At 35.4% G+C, this 20,168-nt stretch overlaps 1 protein-coding gene across 8 annotated transcripts in view; it reads left to right on the forward strand.

Moving 5' to 3' along the window:
* Positions 1-20,168, forward strand: part of ARHGAP44 (Rho GTPase activating protein 44) — a 179,707-nt gene that overhangs the window by 24,768 nt on the left and 134,771 nt on the right. For 5 of the 8 annotated variants that reach the window (XM_007483375.2, XM_056817465.1, XM_007483374.2 and 2 more), the window contains one exon: positions 11,103-11,207. Coding sequence is in view for 6 of the 8 variants with exons in the window: in XM_056817465.1 (XP_056673443.1) it covers positions 11,103-11,207 (105 nt within the window). In the remaining 2 variants the exon portion in view is untranslated. Of the gene's footprint in view, positions 1-7,815; positions 7,856-11,102; positions 11,208-20,168 lie in introns of all 8 variants that reach the window. The other 3 variants (XM_056817464.1, XM_056817468.1, XM_056817463.1) reach the window with 1 other exon arrangement.

Here is a 20,168-nt window from a genome sequence, read left to right on the forward strand (position 1 = left end):
ATGGTACTGTCTGATAGACAGAAGAATGAATCAATGGAATAGACTAGGGGTAAAGGACTTCAGCAAGCTAGTGTTTGATAAACCTAAAGACCCCTGGCTTTTAGGACAAGAACTCACTATTTGACAGAAACTGCTGGGAAAATTGGAAAATAGTATAAGAAAAATTAGGTTTAAGTCAACATCTTGCACCCTATACCAAGATTAATTCAAAATGGGCATATGACTTAAATATAAAGAATGAAATCATAAATAAACTAGGTGAACATTGAATAGTATAACTGTCAGATCTGTGGGATAAGAAAGAATTTAAGACCAAGCAAAACATAGAGAACATTGGAAAATGTAAAATAAATGACTGATTAAATCAAATAAAAATTGTTTGTACAAATAAAACCAATGCAACCAAAATTAGAAGGAAAGCAACAAAATGGGAGAACATTTTAATAACAAAACTCTGGCAAAGGTTTGATTCCCTAAATATATAAGGGACTAAGTCAAAGCTACAAAAAAATCAAGCCATTAACCAATCAACAAATGGTCAAGGGACATCAATAGGCCAACTTCACAGGATGAAATCAAAACTATCAATAAGCTCATGAAAAAGTGTTCAAAATCTCTCCTGATTAGAGAAATGCAAATTAAAACAACTCTGAGGTACCTCCTCACACATAGCAGATTTGCCAATATGACAACAAAGGAAAGTAATAAATGTTGGAGGGAATAGATATGGCAAAATTGGGACACTAATACACTGCTGGTAGAGTTGTGAATTGGTCCAACCATTCTGGAGAGGAATTTGGAACTATACACAAAAGGCTTTAAAAGATTGCCTGAAATACCAACAACATGGAAATGGGTTCGAACCAAGAACACATGTGAAACCCAGTGGAATTGTGCACCGGCTATGGGAGAAGTGGTGGGAGGGGGGCGGGGGAGGAAAAGATAATGATCATTGTTTCCAATGAATAATGTTTGTAAATAATCAAATAAAATAATGTTTAAAAAGTAAAAAAAAAAAAAAGATTGCCTGCCCTTTGATCCAGCCATATTACTTCTGGGTAATACCCAGAAAGAGATAATTACCCCAAAGAGGTAATAAGGAAAATGACTTGTACAAAAATATTCATAGCTATACTCTTTGTGTTGACAAAAAAATTGGAAAATTAGGGGGTGTCCCTAAATGGGGGAATGGCTGAATAAATTGAGGTATATCTTGGTGATAGAATATTATTGTGCTGAAATAAATAAAGAAATGGAGGAATTCCATGTAAACTGGAATGACCTCCAGGAATTGATGCAGAGTGAAAGGAGCATGAGAACACTGAGCACATTATGGTACAAATGACTTTTCTACCAACAGCAATGCAATGACTCAGAATAATCTAGAAGAATTTAGGAGAAAGAACACTATCCACATACAGAGAAAGAACCAGAAATGCATTTGAAAAATATATGATCAACTATATAGTGCAATAGGGATGTGATTAGGGTTTTGATGTTAAGAATCACTCTATTGCATATGTGAATAATATGGAAATAGGTTTTGAACAATGATACTTATATAACTCAGTAGAACTGCTTGTTGGCTTTGGGAGGGAGGAGGAAAAAGTAAGAGGTGGGAGGGGATCATGAATAATGGAACCATGGAAAAATATTCTAAATAAAAACATTTTTTAAAGAAATGCAGAGGAAAAACCACCTAGTTCAATATGGTTATGATTAGGGTTTTGATGTTAAAAGATCACTCTATCCAAATATGAATAACATGGAAATAGGTTTTGAGCAATGATAAATGTATATGACCAAATGGAACTGCTTGTCGGCTCCAGGAGGTGGGGGGAAAGAGTAGGATGGGGGTGGGGGAATCATGAATCATGTAACCATGGGAAAATATTATAAATAAAAAAGGGAAAAAAATAAAATAAAGAGAATGAATGAAAAAAAGGATGAAATGGGACTCATAGACTGTGTAACAGTTTTAAAAAAGGAATTTTACTTAGCAAAACATGAAAAATATGCAACAAGTAATAAGATCTTAAAAAAATAAGTCTAGTCAGCCAGCTATAGGGATTTTCATAAGCAAAGTGGTACATTTGTCAAATCCAAAGGACACAGACTCCTTGTGGGTTCTCATTTATAAACAAAAGTGACAAGTTAGTGGGCATCAACAGCTAATATGAACCCTGATGAACATTGTTCCTGCTTCACATTTATTGGCTATGATCTCTACCAATTATGGGAGTATCCATATTGATAAGATCACAGATAAATTTTGGTATTTTTCTAGCTCTACAAAATAATTCTTTGGTAGTTTTATTGATATGGCATCAAATAAGTAAAAAATTTAAACAATGTTTTTGTTATATTGCCTTTATCAGTGGACCATATGGAATGAAACCATAGGCAGGATTACCTAACAGCTTCTTCATTCAATGATTGGAGGGCTTAGAATATGGTATTCTATAAGCCAAAAGAGCTAGGACTACAAGCATGAATCACCTTCCTGGCACAACTTAATATAATACCCAAGGGGGAAAATATATATTCAAGGAAATAGAAGACTTTCAAGAATTCCTGATGAAAAGGCCAGAGGTGAACAGAAAATTTGATTTCCAGATATGAAGCAGAAGAGAAACTTAAGAAGATTAGCAGGAAAGAAAACTTAAGAGATTCAATAAGACTGAGCTGTTTATATTCTTTTATGGGAGATTATACTTCATCTTAAGGATTTTATCATTGTTAGGGCAGTTAAAGGCATGTACATAAACAGATGGCAGAGGAATGAGTTGAATATGACAAGATTATGTAAAAATTATAATTAATGGGTGAGGAGAAATGCACTGGGAGAAAAGAGAAGAAGAGTAGAATGGAGAAAATTATGTCACATATGAAGAAGCTGAAAGTTATAGCATTAAGAGGCTTGAAAGAGCTGATAGAGGGAAAGATAGGGCAGTGGCAGGCAATGCTTGACCCTCACTCACATCAGAGTTGACTCAAAGAGAATTGGAATAACATCCAAATTTGGTTAGATATAGAAATCTATCATACCCTATAGAGGAGAGGGAATGAAGGGGGATAAAAATGGGCAGGACTGACCAAAGGGAGGTGATGATCAGAAGCAAAACACTTGTGAGAAGGTAAAGGGTGAAAGAAGAGACAGACAGAGAAATGAGGAAAATGGAATAAAGAGAAATACACAATTAGTGAATTAATATAACTGTGAATATGAATGGTATGAACTCACCCATAAAATCAAAGAGGATAGATTTTTAAAACAGAATCCTACAATATGCTGTTTACAAGAAACACTTTTTAAAAACCTTCTTAATTTCCACATTAGAATCAATATTATATATTATTTCCAAGGCAGAAGAGTGGTAAGGGCTAAGCAATGGGAGTTAAGTATCTTGCCCAGGGTCACACAGCTAGGATGTATCTAAGACCAAATTTTAACCTACAACCTCCTGGACAACAATCCTGGCTGTCAATGTACTGAGTCATCCAGCTGCCCCCTAAGAAACACTTTTGAAGCAGAAATCGCACCCAGAGTAAAGGTCAGGGCCTAGAGCAGAATTTATTATGCTTCAGCTCAAGTGAAAAAAGTGAAGGTAGGAATCATGATCTTGGATTGCAATTTTCTTTGTGGGGCTTTGCTTGCAGATGATTTCACTTTGTTGTCTTCTTTTGAGTTTGTTTCTTGAGCTTCCTTGTCACCTTACGGTCAGGCTCTTTTTCATTTTTTGCTCATTTTTACTGCATATTTCTGGACTTTGGACTTTGTTAGATCTGGACCCTGGAGTCACTATCCCTTTACTTTATGCTTTTTTTGTCCTACTGTTTTTACAGCTAGCTCTGGAGGTCTATAAGTTTTCAGTGTTTTCAAGGTGGTGTGTGTGATAGGGAAAAGGGTGTGGCTACTGGTCATTTGAACTGCATACTGGTCCTTATCAGTAAGTATGTCTGTGCCTTCATCACAAGTGCTATCCTCTCTACCTTGGAACCAGGAGCTACACTATCATTCTCTAGAAATGAGAGCAGTACCCATGTTTATTTGTGACTGAAAGTATTCCTCTCTGCCCTGAAATTGAAATCCAGAACTGGGTAATGATCTAAAGTGTCAGATAGCATCTAGTCCTGCACCCAGTGCCTGAACTCTGTAATCTCTTTCTGAGAAGTTGTCCAATCCCCTTACCTGTCTCTGGGTGGTAAAAACTCCAAGAACTATGTTGTTGTGGACATTGCTATCACCTCCAAGGCCCACAGCTGGGGTCACTTCACTATGCTCTAGGCAGTTTCCACTCCAGGGTCACAGACTTCTTTATCTGACCCCCTAAGCTGTGCTAGGTTGGAAAAATATCTAATGGCAATCTTTTTTTTTTTTTTCATAATACTACTTCACAATTTTATTTGATACTTGATTTTATAGTAGTTTGGAGGGGGATATTGACAATTCAGTTAAGTTGACAGAGTTTAGCTAGAATGTTCTATCCGTTCCAGTGTCTTGGTTATCTAAACCTGTTTCAACATATTTCAAAATGTTTTGGGGAAAGGCCAAAACCTTTCTAAAATTAGAAGTTTTGAAGGAGTTTAGTAAAATAATTGTCAAGTTCTAATAATTGTGAAAAGAATATTAAAGGAATTGAATTGCTAATGTGCAACTCTTTTTTCTTGCTTTTTGCCAAGTTCCATGAAATATATTTTTGAATCAACTGCATAGACATGATAATGAAGTCTATAAGAGATTACAAAATAGTCAAATGAAATTATATAGAGACAAAAGAGAAGAGTATTAAGAGGAGTTTGGGGGGAAATGAATGATTAAAAAGGAAAAAAAAGATGAAGATAAAAACAGTCAAATAGGTGAATCTCATTCAGAGGATCAAGCATTATATTGTAAGCACCAATTAATAGATAAAACCTAGGATAAATTTTTTTTTAATTCTAAAGAATAGAGATTCTTAACCTAAGTTCTGTGAACTTTTTAAAAAATCATAATTATATTTCAAGATAATACTTTTTTAATCCTTATTTTATGCATTTAAAAACATTCTGAAAAGGGGCCTGACTGGAAAAGGGTTTTGGGGGCCCAGGTATCCTGACCAGTGTTAGGTGAAGAGGAGTAAGTAGGAAGCACACAAGCCAGTGAGTGTGGTTGCTGAGGAACAAGGGCCCAGCTGGCTGTGGTCACCTCAGGAGAGTGGAGTCTCTGGCTGCCATTCCATGGGGGGGGGGGGGGGAAGGGGAAGAGGGGCTGTTCCCCATCTCCCATATTCTCCTCTACAACTCTTTTGTTTCTTTTCATGTGAGTTAATTTACCTCCTTCTATCTCTCCTTGCCTCTTCTCTTTCTCACCTCTTAATTTTTTAATAGCTCATCATATTCCACTTCTTTCTATGCCTTCTGACTTTTCTTATGATGATATATGTGTCATCTTCCCATGTAAAATGTTTAATCTTATTGAATCCCTGAAGTCTTCTCTTTTCTCTTTATTTTTCTTGTTGTTTTTTTTTTCATTCTTTTATATGCTTCTTTTGCATCTCTCATTTGGACCATCACATTTTCTGTTCAACTCTTTTATCAAGAAAGTTTGGAAATCTTCTAAGTCATTAAATGTCTATTTTCCCCACTAAATAAATATGCTCAGTTTCACTGGATAGGTGATTCCTGTTTGTGGTCTTAGCTCCTTTGCCTTCCAGAATATCATATTCTTAGGCCACCCATTCTTTAATATAGAAGCTGCAAAGTCCTTTATACTCCTGGCAGTAGCTCCACAGTATTCAAATTGTTTATTTCTGACTTTTTGCAATATTTTCTTCTTGTCCTGGATTATTATTGTCAATGGATTCTTTTAATTTCTGTTTTCTTCTCTCGTTTGGGAATACTAGGACAGTTTTCCTCAATAATTTCTTGTCATATAGAGTCCAGGCTTTTTTATTATTAATATGGCTTTCAGGTAGTTCAATAACTTTTTTTTAAATCCTTACTTACTGTCTTAGTAATAACTCTAAGAAAGAAGGGCAAAGGCTAGTCAAACGAGGTTAAGTGACTTGCCTGGGATCACAGCTAGGAATTTTCTGAGGCCAGATTTGGACATAGCTGCTCCTAACTTCAAGCCTAACTTTCTATCTAGTGTCACTTACCTGCACCTAATACAATAATTTTTAAATTGTCCCTGCTGTGACTATTTCCTGGGTCAATTGTTTTTCCAATGAGGGATTTCATATTTCTTTTTCATTAATTTTATTTTTGTCTTATTATTTCTTGATGTCTCATGGAGTCATTAGCTTAAGTGGAAGACCAGTTCTGATTTTTAAATATTTACTTTGTCAATGAGCTTTTTTATCTCCTTCTCCAATTCTACTTTTTAAGAAGTTGTTTCCTTCCTTGAACTTTTGTACCTCCGTTTCCTATTGGCCAATTCTAGTTTTTAGAGAGTTGTTTACTTCAGTGATTTTTTGTATATCTTTTACCAAGCTGTTGACTTTTTTATGATTCTCTCACATCACTCATTTTTTTATCCAATTTTTTTAGTCTTCCTCTCTTATTTGATTTTAAAGTCCCTTTTTCAGCACTTCCAGGAGTTCTTTTTGAGTCTGACACCTTTCACAGATTTCTTTGAGTATTCACCATGGTATTATTGTCCTCTTCCGAGTTTGTCTTTTTATTTTTCCTGTAACTAAGGTAACTTTCTATGGTCAGGTCATTTTTTTTGTCTTTTATTCATTTTTCCATCCTATTTCATGATCTTCATGACTCTGCTCCTGGGGTGGAGAGACTATTGTCCCAAGTTTGTGTTTTGATCTTTTCTAGTGCTTGGGTCCAGCCTAGCTGCCCCTAGGTGTCAGAGTCTTCCCACTGGTCCTGCAGGGTAAACTTCACATGGGCCTCCCCTACTCCTTGAGTCTTGCAACATGTAAATTGAGGACATGACCAGTCTAGCCTATGGTGTGAGGAAAGCCTGGTTAGCCTACTATAGCAAGGCTTACAGCTGTTCTACCCAGATGCTACCTGTGCTGGATTAAGTTAAATTCCACTTACTCTCCTCTGCCACCAACACCTTCCTGGTTGCCATATGTACTGGTTTTTTCTCTCTTACCACAGTGACATAGTATTTCCTGCTCCCCCTGTACATTGTTGTGGGCTATAGCATTATTTCACCCTGCATTTTGTTGGCTCTGCAGCTCTAGAATTCATTTTGAGGTTGTGAGTGTGTGGTTTTTCAGAAATAAGTTTGGATAAGCTTAGAGAATTCCTTACTTACTCTTATCTTGGTTCCTGCAAGTAGAAATATCCTTAAACAATCTTCAAAAAGTAGTTCAATCTTTGTGGAGGAAATTCTCACTTTAATGGAATCACATATCTTTGACATACTGAGTAAGCTGTGTTTTCTTCCTATGTAATCACTTATAGTTGACTTTATGCTCTTTGAGTATTCAGATGTTTATCAAGCATCTTCAGGGTATGATTTTCAGTGTGGGAATTGTCTCTTCAATAATTTTGAATGCTTAATATTCATCTGAAAATGCCTCTGTAATCTTGATATTAGCTTATCTACTTTGTTACCTTAAAGTCAGAGATTTCTTCCCATTGCTGCTATTTCCTATTTCTAATCTGGGGAATACAATTTATATGGTTTTAATTTTACAACTGATATTTTCTCTTAATCTCTCTCTCTCTTTCTCTGTCTGTGTCTCTCTCTCTGTCTCTCTGCCTGTCTCTGTCTGTCTGTCTGTCTGTCTCTCTCTTTCTCTCTCTATCTCTCTTTCTCTCTCTCTGTCCTCCACTCTCTCCCTCTCTCCTCCTTCCCCCCTCCAGGGCAGAAAAGACTGAAGTTCTAAATGAAGACCTTCTTCAGGTAAGGTAGTTCTTTGATTATTCAACCTTATTGCACATTCCTTCTTCCCCTTCATTAATGCACTCTTTCAAATGTTTCTCATAGTACTATTATGTAAGGATAATCACTATTGTTTATTTTTTAATTTCTTGGTTACATAAAGCTTAAAGTTAGAAAGTATATTAAGAGCATCTGCTCCATTACTCTCCTTTAACATAGATAAAGTATTATTATCTTCACTTTATAAATGAGATATCTATGACTTTTATGCATCTAATGACCTGAAATTTATTCTTTCGCTTGAAATCATAGTGTCAGACTTGAATCTTGAAGGGACCTTAAAAATTGTGCATTTGGAGTTAGATTCCGTCAAAGCTGTCTGTCTACTTAGTTGTAAAGACAACCCATCACTGAACAAAAAGTCCTTCTACAACGTCCCCCAACATGATCATCCAGTCTTTACTTGATGACTTCTAGTTAGGGGCAATTGCAATACATTGCAAGGTATACCATTCTATTTTTGGATAATTCAAACTGTCAAAGAGTTTTTCCTTCTTAAATGTGGAGTGTTTTCCACCCACAATGTAATGCCTTACACTTCTCACAGAGTTCTCACACTGGCGTGTCCCAGAATAGGACCACCACCATGAAGCTACAGTATTAACCATCTTGTGGTCCTAGATGCTACCCTGTTGTAAAGGAATTCACTCCCCATACTTAGAACTTTAGCCTTCAATCCCCCACTTATTAGTACTTCTACTCATAAACCAACCACTTAGATAATAACACTTTAAAATCTTAAATATAGCCATTAACTTAGCAATAAAGAAAAATAAATTATAACATACATTTATTAATATTAAAGCAAATATAGGATTAATAAATACCTCAAAATCCAAATATAAACCTGTCATAATCTCCCACCAATGCTACTGAGTAGTAGAAGGCATTTGGGTGTTAGAGTATGAAAATGTAGAAATCTTCCAGTGACATTTGAGTGAGAAAACCAATGTGCTATGTATAGCTCACAACTCTGAAGTCATAGTTAAGTGTTATCCTTCTGTCTTTAGAAATGTTAACAAAAGCTCTTTGAAGAATATAGTTACTGTGTTGAACAGATACTTTTTCTGCTAAATTGGGCCTCAGTGGGTTAGACTGGAAAGGATGTCTCAGCCAAACTAGTCCATTCACTGGTCCCTCCTGCCAGTTACAAAAAAGCTCCTGTCTACCTCATCCTTTAAAAAGCCTTCACTAGATCCCACCATGCATGCCAACATGCCAACTGTTGCCCTATATCTTTTCTACCCTTTTTAGCTACTCTCCTTCAGAAAACCATCTCCAATTTAGTGCTTCCATTTCTCTTTTCTCATTCTCATAAATTCTCTGCAATCTACCTTCCAACTTTATCAGTTTCTAAAAATCACACTCTCCAAAGTTACTAATTGACCGATCTAATAGTTGTTCCCAATTCTTATCCTTGTTTCTTCTGTATGGCATTTTTACACTACTAGAACATTCTCTTTCTGTATGCCTTTTTTCCTTTTTTGGAGTTTTTGTGATTATGCTCTCCTTTGGTTTTCCTCTACCTGTCCAGTGCTTCTTCCCTATCTTGCTTACTAGATCATTATCTATGTCAAGTCAATAAAAACCTATTATGTTCTTGGCCCTGTGTTAAGCACAGAAGATAATAAAAAGAAGAGAAACTTACAGTCTAATTGGATTAGAAGATGGGAGAGATATAACCTACAAGCAACTATGTACAAACAAAATATAGATAGATAGATAAGTAGATGTGATAAGTTGGAGATAATCTCATAGAAAAGCACTGGCATTATTTTCCCTTCAAAATCTTGCTTTCTTCTTTGTTTCTCAATTACTATCAATGGCAGCATCATTTTTTCAGTCATCTAAGTTTATAACCTCATCTACTTTTTTGACTTTCCTTACATATGCCATACAAACATGACAGTTAGATTTATTGCCAAATCTGTTATTGTTTTTCTTTATAACATCTCTCTTCTGAGTCACCTTCTTTATGCTCACACAGCCACCATCCTATTTCAAACTCATTATCTCTCTCCTAGACTGTAGCAATAGCCTTCTAACTGACCATCTTAACATTCAGCTGACAAACTGATTCTCCTAAAGTGTAAATTCAACCACATCACCCAGATCTACTACTCAATAAATTCCATTGTGTTCTCTATTACCCTCAGGATAAGATATAAAGTTCTTTATTTGGCATTTAAAGATCTTCACAATCTGACTCCTTTCTACCTCTCCCCAATTTACTTCAAAGCTCAGTTTAAAGCTTCGTATAATGAGGCCTTTCTTGATACTTCCAACTCCCAAACCCAATCATCTTGTATTTGTTTTGTATATATATTTTATACACAGGTAAGTACATATTATTTCTCCCCTTCCCTCCCAAAAGAATAGAAATTCTGTGAAGGTAGTTTCTGTCTTTTTTATCTGCAAAAACTAGCACAGACCTTGACACATAGAAGACCCTTAAAAAATTCTTGATTTTTCCTTCCTTGCATAACACTGTATATATTGTATATACTTAAAATATTCTGTTTTTCTATTATAGCCATTTGTGTATCCTCCCTAATAAACTGTAAGTCAGTAAAACCAGTGACTATATTTATTTATCTTATCTCCCCAATAAGTATGCACTTAATAAATGTTTGATAAATGAATTCAGAATGACTTGCAACATAGCTAGTAAGTAGTAAGCTCTTCTCTCCAATTTGATTCATTTTTTCCAATTATGCTATGTTCTCCCTTTTTACTTAAATACAATGTAAAATTAATATCTAAATTAGTTTTAGAATAATGTGGGGGATTACTAGATGGGTATGCTATACAAGTGGCCAGATATTATCAATGTATGCAATGTTTTTGATTAATGATTTCCTTTGTTATAAAGGAGGATTCAAGTTGGGAGGGAAAAGCACATTTTATATTTAAAAGATTTATGTTTTTTATATTATTTTATCATTATAATATTTTCTTATATAAATTTTACATATTTTTATAAAAAGGAATAAATGAAATTTATTTTTAAAAGGGGGTAGATGGGAAATGATAAAACCTGAAATTGGAATTACTCCCTCTTGATTTTCTTTTAAGTTTTAGGTATTTCCTCCATTTGACTCAATAGATCCTTTCCTCTGGAGAAACAAAGTCCAAGAAGACCCCCCAAAAAAGGAAAATTTCTCACTGACCTCATTTACCCCCTAAAACTACTTTCTGCCCCCCATAGGTAGAAAAGCGCTTGGAGCTGGTGAAACAAGTATCCCATAGCACTCACAAGAAGCTGACTGCATGTCTTCAAGGACAACAAGGGGTAGAAGCTGATAAACGATCAGTAAGTGACCTATTTCCAGGAATAAGTTTTATTTTAACTACTAAGGCTATTTCAGGAGGCTCATTCATTTCAGGAAAATTATTAGGCTCTCATGTTTTTAAGAACCAAATAAATTTATCTGTTACAAAATCCAAATTTACTTCTTTTTTGTAAGATTATCATTCTCTCCATATTCCAATGTCCCTAGTCTTATGTGAAATTTCAATCTTCTCCTCTTAACAGAAGTTACTCTCTTGCCCTCAACAAAGGAGGTGACAGAGGAATTTAAAATGACAATAATAATGCTACCTTTTTCAAAGTGTAACTATACCCTTTACAAGACTGTGTACCTTTAGTAGCTGTTTTTACTATCATGCTGTTGTCACATGTGTCTAAAGATTACATTTGAACATAATATCTAAAGTATGTTAATATTGCAAGAAAATAATTGAATGTTATCATGTTATAGTACAGTCAGTTTAGACTGTTGGTGGGTGTTATTTTCCTATCGTTTGATCAGCTTAAAATACAAGGTTTTCCTTTTCTGTCATTCAGTCATTTTTCAGTTGTGTATAGCTCTTCATGACCCCATTTGAGGTTATCTTCACAAAGATACCAGAGATTGCCATTTCCTTCTCCAACTCATTTTATTTCTTAATTTAACATTTCATTTTCCTGATTACATATAACAACAGTTTACATATATTTTCCAAAATTATGATATCCAAATTCTCTCCTTTCCTCTCTTCTCTCCCCCCTCTCTGTGATAACAAGCAGTTTGAGCATGTATGATCCTGCAAAATGTATTTCCATATTTGTCATGTTGTGAGGGAATACTTATATAAAACAAAAATAAAAAATAAAAATACACACAAATAAAGTGAAAAATAGTTTTCTTTGATCTGCATTTAGACTCCATCAGTTCTTTTCTCTAGAGATAAATACCATTCTTTGTCATATATTCTTCAGAAGTGTCTTGAATATGCTCATAATAACTAAAGCTTTCACTCATTGTACAACACTGTTGTCACTACATACAATGTGCTTACCCCACTCTGCATCAATTCATGTAGGTCTTTCCAGGTTTTTCTGAGGTTATACTGTTCACCATTTCTTATAATGCATACTTATTCCTCAATTGATGGATATCCCCTCAATTTCCAAATCTTTTTCCATCACAAAAAGGAACTGCTATAAACCTACTGAAACAAATGAGTCCTTTTCCCTTTTTTATCTTTTTGGTGTACCTAGTAGAGGTATTACTGAATCAAAGGGAATGCACAGTTCTATAACCCTTTGGGCATAGTTCCAAATTGCCCTCTAGAATGGTTGGATCAATTCACATCTCCACCAAGAACTCCTTATCATTCTATTATCATTCCTTTAATATCTATCATTCTCAATTACTGTCGTCTTATCCTATCTGATGGGTGTGAAGTAAGAACTCAAAGCCATTTCAATTTGCATTTCTGCAATCAATAGTGATTTAAAACATTTTTGTATGTAACTGTAGATAGCCTTGATTTCTTCATCTGAAAACTGCCTGTTCACATCCTCTGACCATTTGTCAATTGGGAATAACTTGTATTCCTAAAAATTTAACTCATTTCTGTATATGTTTGAGAAAAGGGTCCTTTTTGAGAGAAATTTTTAATAAATTTTTTCCAGTTTGCTTTTTCCTTTCTGATCTTCATTAAATTAATTTTGTTTGAAAAAAAAAAACAACCTTAATTTAATATAATCAAAATTATTTACATTACCTCTTGTATTAATTGTATATTCCCCTCCATCCTGTTTTCTTCTTGTGTTTCTGCTTTTTCTCTTTCCTTTCACTCTGTCCCTTCTCACAAGTGTTTTCTTCTAACTACTGTCTCCCCCCAAATCACCCTCCCTTCTATTAACTCCCACTATCCACTTTCTTATTTCCTTCCTACTTCCCTATAGAGTTTTAGATTTCAATACTGAACTGAGCATGGATGTTATTCCTTTTCTGAGCCAGTTCCAATGAAAGCAAGGTTTAAACAATGTCTGTCATCACCCACATCCAACCCTCTACACACTTCAAGTGAGATAATTTTCCCCATTCTACCTCTTTCTGTCTCTCAGTGTAATCCTATTTTTCACACCTCAGATTTTTAGGGGATATCAATTCATCATAGTCAACTTATTACCAAACCCTCTGTCTCTGTATATTCCCTCTAATTCCCCTCTTCTTGTATAGCAATATAAATAGTTTGACCTCACTGAAATCTCTTTAAGGTTTCTCTTTCTTGTTTACCTTTTTATGCTTCTCTTGAGTGCTAGGTGAGTGTGGGTGTATTCTGTTGCTGGCTTAGGCAGAGTCTCAAGATCTCACTACTATCATGAGCACAAATTCAAATCCTTTAGCAGTGTGGGAGGAGAGGCTTTGTTATGGACTGCACTCCCCTCCCATCCTAATGAAAGACACCTTCTCTCCATACTGTCCAAGCTGTCTTCTGCAAGAAAATTACCTCACACTATCCCTTTGTTGGTTCTACCCTTCTGGTATTTGTTATGAGGATTTATTTTTAGGTTGATTGGAGGGAATTTTGAAAGAACTTCAGGTACTCTTGCCTTTATGCCACCATCTTGGCTCACTCCAGCTGATGTTATAGATGAAGAAACTTAGGCAGAGTTAAGTGACTTTCCAATTTAGTAAAGGCCTAAAGCCAGATTTGAAAACAGAAAGATGGGTCTTTCTTACTCCAGGCCAGGCACTCCGTCCACCATGCCACCTAGTGTTCCATTATTTTCCTTATAGATTTGCAATCTTGTATTTATACTTATAAATTTATTATCCTGGGTAGATGGTTAACTGGAAGATCAAGCCAATCAACTGAGAAAGACTTAGCTACTCTGATCAATACAATGATCCACAACAGTTCCAAAGAATCCATGATGAAAAATACTATCAGTCACCAAAGAGAGAACTGATGAACTCTGAACACAGGTTGAAGCATATTGTTCACTTTATTTTTCTTCCTTTTTCTCACAAAGTGACTAATGTGGAAATAGTTTTCATTCATAATTAGTGTCATAATTATTGCCTTCTCAATGAGCAGAGGAGGAGCTGGAGGGAGAGAGAAAATTTGGAACTGAAAATAATTTTTTTTTAATTATAAAGTTACATGTTAAAGTATGAAAAACTTTTTTTAAGAGAGATGCAGATCTAAATTTTTCTTTGTTAGTTTGGAGTTTATTTCTTTTTTAAATCTTTATGAAGAATTTCCATAAATTTTCAGAAAGAAAAAATATCAAATAGGATTTTAACACAATTATTCATAATCCCATGACTTTTAACCTGATTAAAACATATACATTTTAGGAAATTAGGTTTGTTGAAAGAATTATTAATGAAAAGGCATCCAAAATATTAATTAGCAAAGAACTAAATTTCAGTGTCTTCCTATTGCCATAAATACAATAAAATGTATAAATATAATACATAAAACACAAACTGATCAGCTGTCTAGCAACTGATTGCAATTTATCTTGACAAACATTTTTAATTAAATTTTGTCATTTTTCTAAACAAATTTTGTTGTTTTTCTCACTCCCACCTCCCACCCATTCCCAGTGAGAAAGCAAGAATAACGAAACGTAAGGTAATTTCTTAAATATAAAATATTAAAAATGTTTGCTTTTTAAACTGAGAACCAAGAAAATAAAATTTCATTTAATAGATGTATCATTTTTAAACAATATGTTTCAATTTCATAAAAGGAAGAGAGAGAAACAAAAGAGGAGAAGAAAATAAGAGAAGGGAGGGGCAAGTAAGGAAAAGAGAGAACTGATAAATGATTAGTGGCCTATTTTCCAAGGATAAGTTGTGCTTTTCTTTTTTACCCATTGAATTTGGACATAACTCTCATTTCGAACAAGGAGTCTTGAAGGAGAGAAAAGATGTGGGTATGTAGTAAAACAGTCAAACTAGCACCACTATCATCTCAACTACTACCTCCCCTTAACCCAGGATCCAAGGATCTATCCCAGACTATCACTCCTTTTTCCAGTTTGGACCCTAGAACTATCACCATGGGTTAGTAATTCTTGTGAAGTAGGGACCACTAGCCAAAACCTTCCCTGCCACCACCAGCACCAACTGTTCACCTGCTGTCATCAATGGGCAGGTAAACCCAAGAAACTTAGAATAACAATCTTCCCTAATCCTATAATCCTGATACTAGTAGGCATCATCCAGGGGAGAAACCCTCTTGTATAATTTATCTGTATAATTTACCTCTACAGATGCTATAAATCCTGTCTCTTTAGAAGTCATTATGGGGGTCAAGTGACTTGCCCAGGGTCACATAGCTAGGAAGTGGCCGAGTCCAGATTTGAACCCAGGACCTCCCATCTCTAGGCCTGGTTCTCAATCCACTGAGCTACCTAGCTGCCCCCTCTTTTTTTTAAACCCTTACCTTCTGTCTTGGAGCCAATACTTTGTATTGGCTCCAAGGCAGAAGAGTAGTAAGGGCTAGGCAATGGGGGTCAAGTGACTTGCCCAGGGTCACACAGCTGGGAAGATGTAGAAACAAAGACACTGTCAACATTGGAAACAAAGTTCAAAGAAAGAAAACCTTTATGTATACAAAAATACTTATAATCACTCTATTTGTGGTGACAAGGTTGAAACCTAAAGAGATGCAAGTCAATTGAGGAATGACTAAATAAATAGATGAATGTGATTATTAAGAAAATGAGGAAATAAATTATTTTAAAAGGACATAGAAAGATAAGTAGACTAAGAACAGTTTATACTATAACATCAGTGTTATAAAAGTAAACCATTTTGAAGAATTTTATAATCTGATTAATAATGAAATGAATAGAACCAGGTGGACAGTTTATACAATAACAGTGATACTTTATAAACAACGTTGAAAATGGTTAGAATCACAATTAAAACAATGACCATTCATGATTCCAAAGGACCAGTGATGAAACATGCTATCCATGATAGAAAGGAGATGGATTTAGAGTCCAGAATAAGAATTATTTTTTTATAGAGGCACTAAGAAAAAAATCACTATCTACATTTGTTAAAATTAATTTTTTTTATTTTTAATGGGGTAGGAGAAATGGTAGGGAAAGAAAATAGATTGCATTAAAAATAGAAAGTTCATATCCTATGGATGTGGAATGTTGCATGCATTTTCAGATAAGATTATGTTTTTAGTTTTACTTTATTATAAGAAAGCTTTCAAGAAGTAGGGGCAACTTGTAAATAAAATATAGTAATAAAAATAAAGAAAGATTTATCTTTTGTAACTTTGTAACTAGAAGTAGCATCTTCAAGCATGCATTACCATCTTCATTGTGTTCTCAGGGAATAAGGATTGTTTTGCTTTTTTACTTTTGTCCTGTAAAGGTGAAAATTAATGGTTGGACAATAATTTTATGAAATTATATGGCCACCAATATTTATTATATCTCAAGTCAGAAATTTATTTACAAATCTTTACAAATAGAGAGGAAACAATAAAGAAGAGAAATGTGAGGGGGATAGAGAAGTTATCTATTCTATCAACCTAAATGTTTTGCACTGGATTTGCTAATCTAGGCAGAGATTAATTAGTTCTCAAATAGGAAGGCTGGTAGTGAGTAACCACACAGCTTCCACCAAGATGGAAGCTAGTCTCTTAGGAAAGTAAAAAGGGAGTCAGCCTCTCACTCACCCAACAAAGTAGTCCAGGAGTCAGAGTCTGAGTTGAAGCTGAGCTCCAAGCCCACAATCCATGCCGTAGGTTCCAGCAAAGCTCCTTTGAAGACTATCTGCAGAAGACACTCTCTTCGGACTATCTTCTCAAAGACAATCTGCTCTGAGAGAATTCAGGGTTTGCTTTTATGTTGACTTCTTGTCCCTGCCCCTCTTCACAGGGACCAATTACAGTTTCCAAATTGTCTAGTTTCCAAATTGCCCAGGGACAGTGACTGTGGGATTCACACCTCTCATCCTCTGAAGGTGTCAACTCTTATCAAAGACCTTTAAAGGTGTCAACTCTGATCATAGGATTCACAAGTTTGGGATCCACACCTTTCATCCTCTGAAGGAAGAGCTCAACTTCCTTTTCCAACCCAAACTTATACATTCAGTGATGTCATTTTTCTGGATCTCTCTGATTAACCATATTTGACCTCAGGCCATGTCAGAAGCCAGTTTTCTGGAAGCCAAGAGTCACTTGGGACAAGAGGCAAGTGTTTTCTGGGTGCCAGGGAGTCTCAAGGCTTCTGGCCTCTCAGGCCTTGTTCTTAATACAATCAAAAGGTGAGGTTGTTGTAATCTCTAGAGAATAGGGGTTCAGAAGAGTAAATTCTCACTGTAGCAAGAGTGAGGAGTAACAATGATTTTGTGCTTGAATGCTTTACTGATAGCCACAAAATGTTAAAAGATCTAGACAAAGACCTCCAGTGTTTTGGATGGATTTCTTGTGGGAGATTTGTAGGCAACAAAAATTGCATAGGATATAGAGAAATTGCAAGTTGTATTGTCCAGAAGAATAATCATATTCATGAAATCATTGCTCCTTTGAAATATAATTATTAATCAATACAGGTTATTTCTCACAGTTTTTATGCAGTCTCTTTTTGCTATTATGTCCAACAATCATAGTATAAATAATTATGAGTCCTTAGAAGTTAAGTTCAACTTTCTAATTTAAAGATAAGAAAATATGTTTTCTTAATCAGAGAAGTTAAGTGGTTTATCTAAGTTCATAAAGTAAGCGTCTGAGATAGGATACGAACCTAAGTTTTCCTAGCTCCAAATCCAATATTTTGTCCATTACACCATGATGACTTTTAAAATCTACATATTTATTGATCCAGAATTCAGTCTTGGTCAGTTGTTTGGAAAGCAGCTATGTTATCACCATTCCACCAATACTATATCTTGGCACTACTTTGGCTTCTTCCACCTACTCTAGTGAAAAGAAAGTATAGTTCTGCAAAATGTTTTGTGCTTTTTCCAACCATGAAATGTCAGGATATTGATTCAATAAATTATTGACTCTCTCACCTCAGGGAAAATGAGCTTTTTCTACCTTTTAGAAGAAAGATATTGTGAGGAAGTAAAAAATAAAATTTTGTTGAGAAATGAGGCAGTAGGAGGGAGGTCATACCTCTCATCTAATTGTGTGTTCCATTTATGTGATCCAGAAATCTGAGATTTCTCCATCTACCCCACAGACTCTGTACTTCAATCCTCTTTAACTTTTATATCTTCATGACAGGAAACTAGTCAATCCCCCTCTCCTTAATTTCCCAGGATGTCATCCCTTTTCAATTTCCTCCATTTGAAATCTTGACACTGTTATTGATTAGCAATTTATCCCCTGCTCTGTCGCCGCTTATCCTTTTCTAAACTGCAGCCCTGGACCAAGAAAATTATCTGCTTTCTCTGCCCCTGCTCAGATGCCTATAAATGCTACAGGAGGAAAACATGTCTATATTTATCTTATCTAATCTTAAGTGTGCCCTCACTGCACACCAATTGTTTTACTAACAACTTAAATTCCAACCTTCTTTTCTTTAGGCTTATGCTCCATTTTCTATTACCCCATCTCCTAGCAGAGGACTTTACCTCATACTCTAAAGAGAAAATTTTAGAACATCTATCTCAATGATCCTTCTCCCTAATTCTTTAATTTACGTCTCTTCAACATCATCCTCTATTTTCTTTTCCTTTACTCTAGGACCAGAGGAAGTCAGTATCCTTTTCCTTGATTTCCTTTCTCCTCACACCTTCTCCAAGAGGATCACCCTTTGATCATCCCCTCTCTTTTCCTAAGTTTCAATCACCTTTCCACTTGTTCCTTCCTTGCCACCCCCAAATATGTCTAGGTTCCAACCATCTTTCTGTAAAATTCACTTTGACCCAACCCCTCAAACTATTATTCTAGATCTATTTCCATTTTTCAGTCAGATTCCTAGAAGGGGGAAAAACTGCCTACAAATTCTTTATTTCCAACACTGCTCATTCTAAGGGTCACTAATGATCTTCTGATTCATTAGATCTAGTGGCCTTTTCTCAGTCTTAATTCGTCATAGACTTTACATCTTACTCCACTTTCTTCACTCCTATTCCTGTATTCCCTTTCCTCCTGAATTTTTGTGCCTTTGTTCTCTTTGTGCTTTTGTTCCTTTGCTTTTCTGAACTGAGTACCTAGTCCTAGTAACCCTGGACCTGAGGTTATTCCAATTTGAAGACTGTCATTCCCCAGGGTTTCCAAGATCCCTACTATAGGGCTTTCTGACCACCTTGGGACTTTCTCTGGAGGGACCTCTTCCTGCCTTCAGTCAGAGTGTCTTATAGGTCACACATGTTTCCAACCCATCCTTAGTGATGCTGCATAACTTATTTACCTGTGCTGGCACTGACTTTACTAGTAGAGCCCCCATCCTAAGTGGGCTTCTGGATGGGAAAAGCCACTGTAGATTTGCACTGGACTTCCTGATCATTATTCAGTCTTGAATTTCAGGCTTTTATCATTATAGGAATATAGGAACTGGACCCAAACCCTCAGGCTTTATCTCAAACTGATTTTACATTATAAACTTTTTCTTTATGTTATAACCACAGTGACCTACTTTTACCCCATGTGTTGTCCTTCTTCCAGTTCTGTTTATATGCTCAAAATGTCTCTCTTTTCTCATCTCAACTACTTAGAATCTCTAGCTTTTTTTAAGACTAAGTAAAAGTAGTACCAGGTACAAGAGAACTTTTTGGATTCCACCATTTGTTAAGGCTACCCATATCTGAAATTATATTGTGTTTTCTGGAAATATATTTAATTTATGTATCTATTTATCTATCTATATATCTATATCTATATCTATATATGTATTTCCCTCCAGCAGAATCCTGGAGGTAGAGGGTATCATTTTTGAATGGATAATTATAATTTGCAGTGGTAACTAGGTGGCACAGTGGATAGAATGGTTGGCCCAGAATCAGGAAGA

The sequence above is a fragment of the Monodelphis domestica genome, chromosome 2 (genome assembly GCF_027887165.1).
Source record: "Monodelphis domestica isolate mMonDom1 chromosome 2, mMonDom1.pri, whole genome shotgun sequence".
NCBI lineage: Eukaryota > Metazoa > Chordata > Mammalia > Didelphimorphia > Didelphidae > Monodelphis > Monodelphis domestica.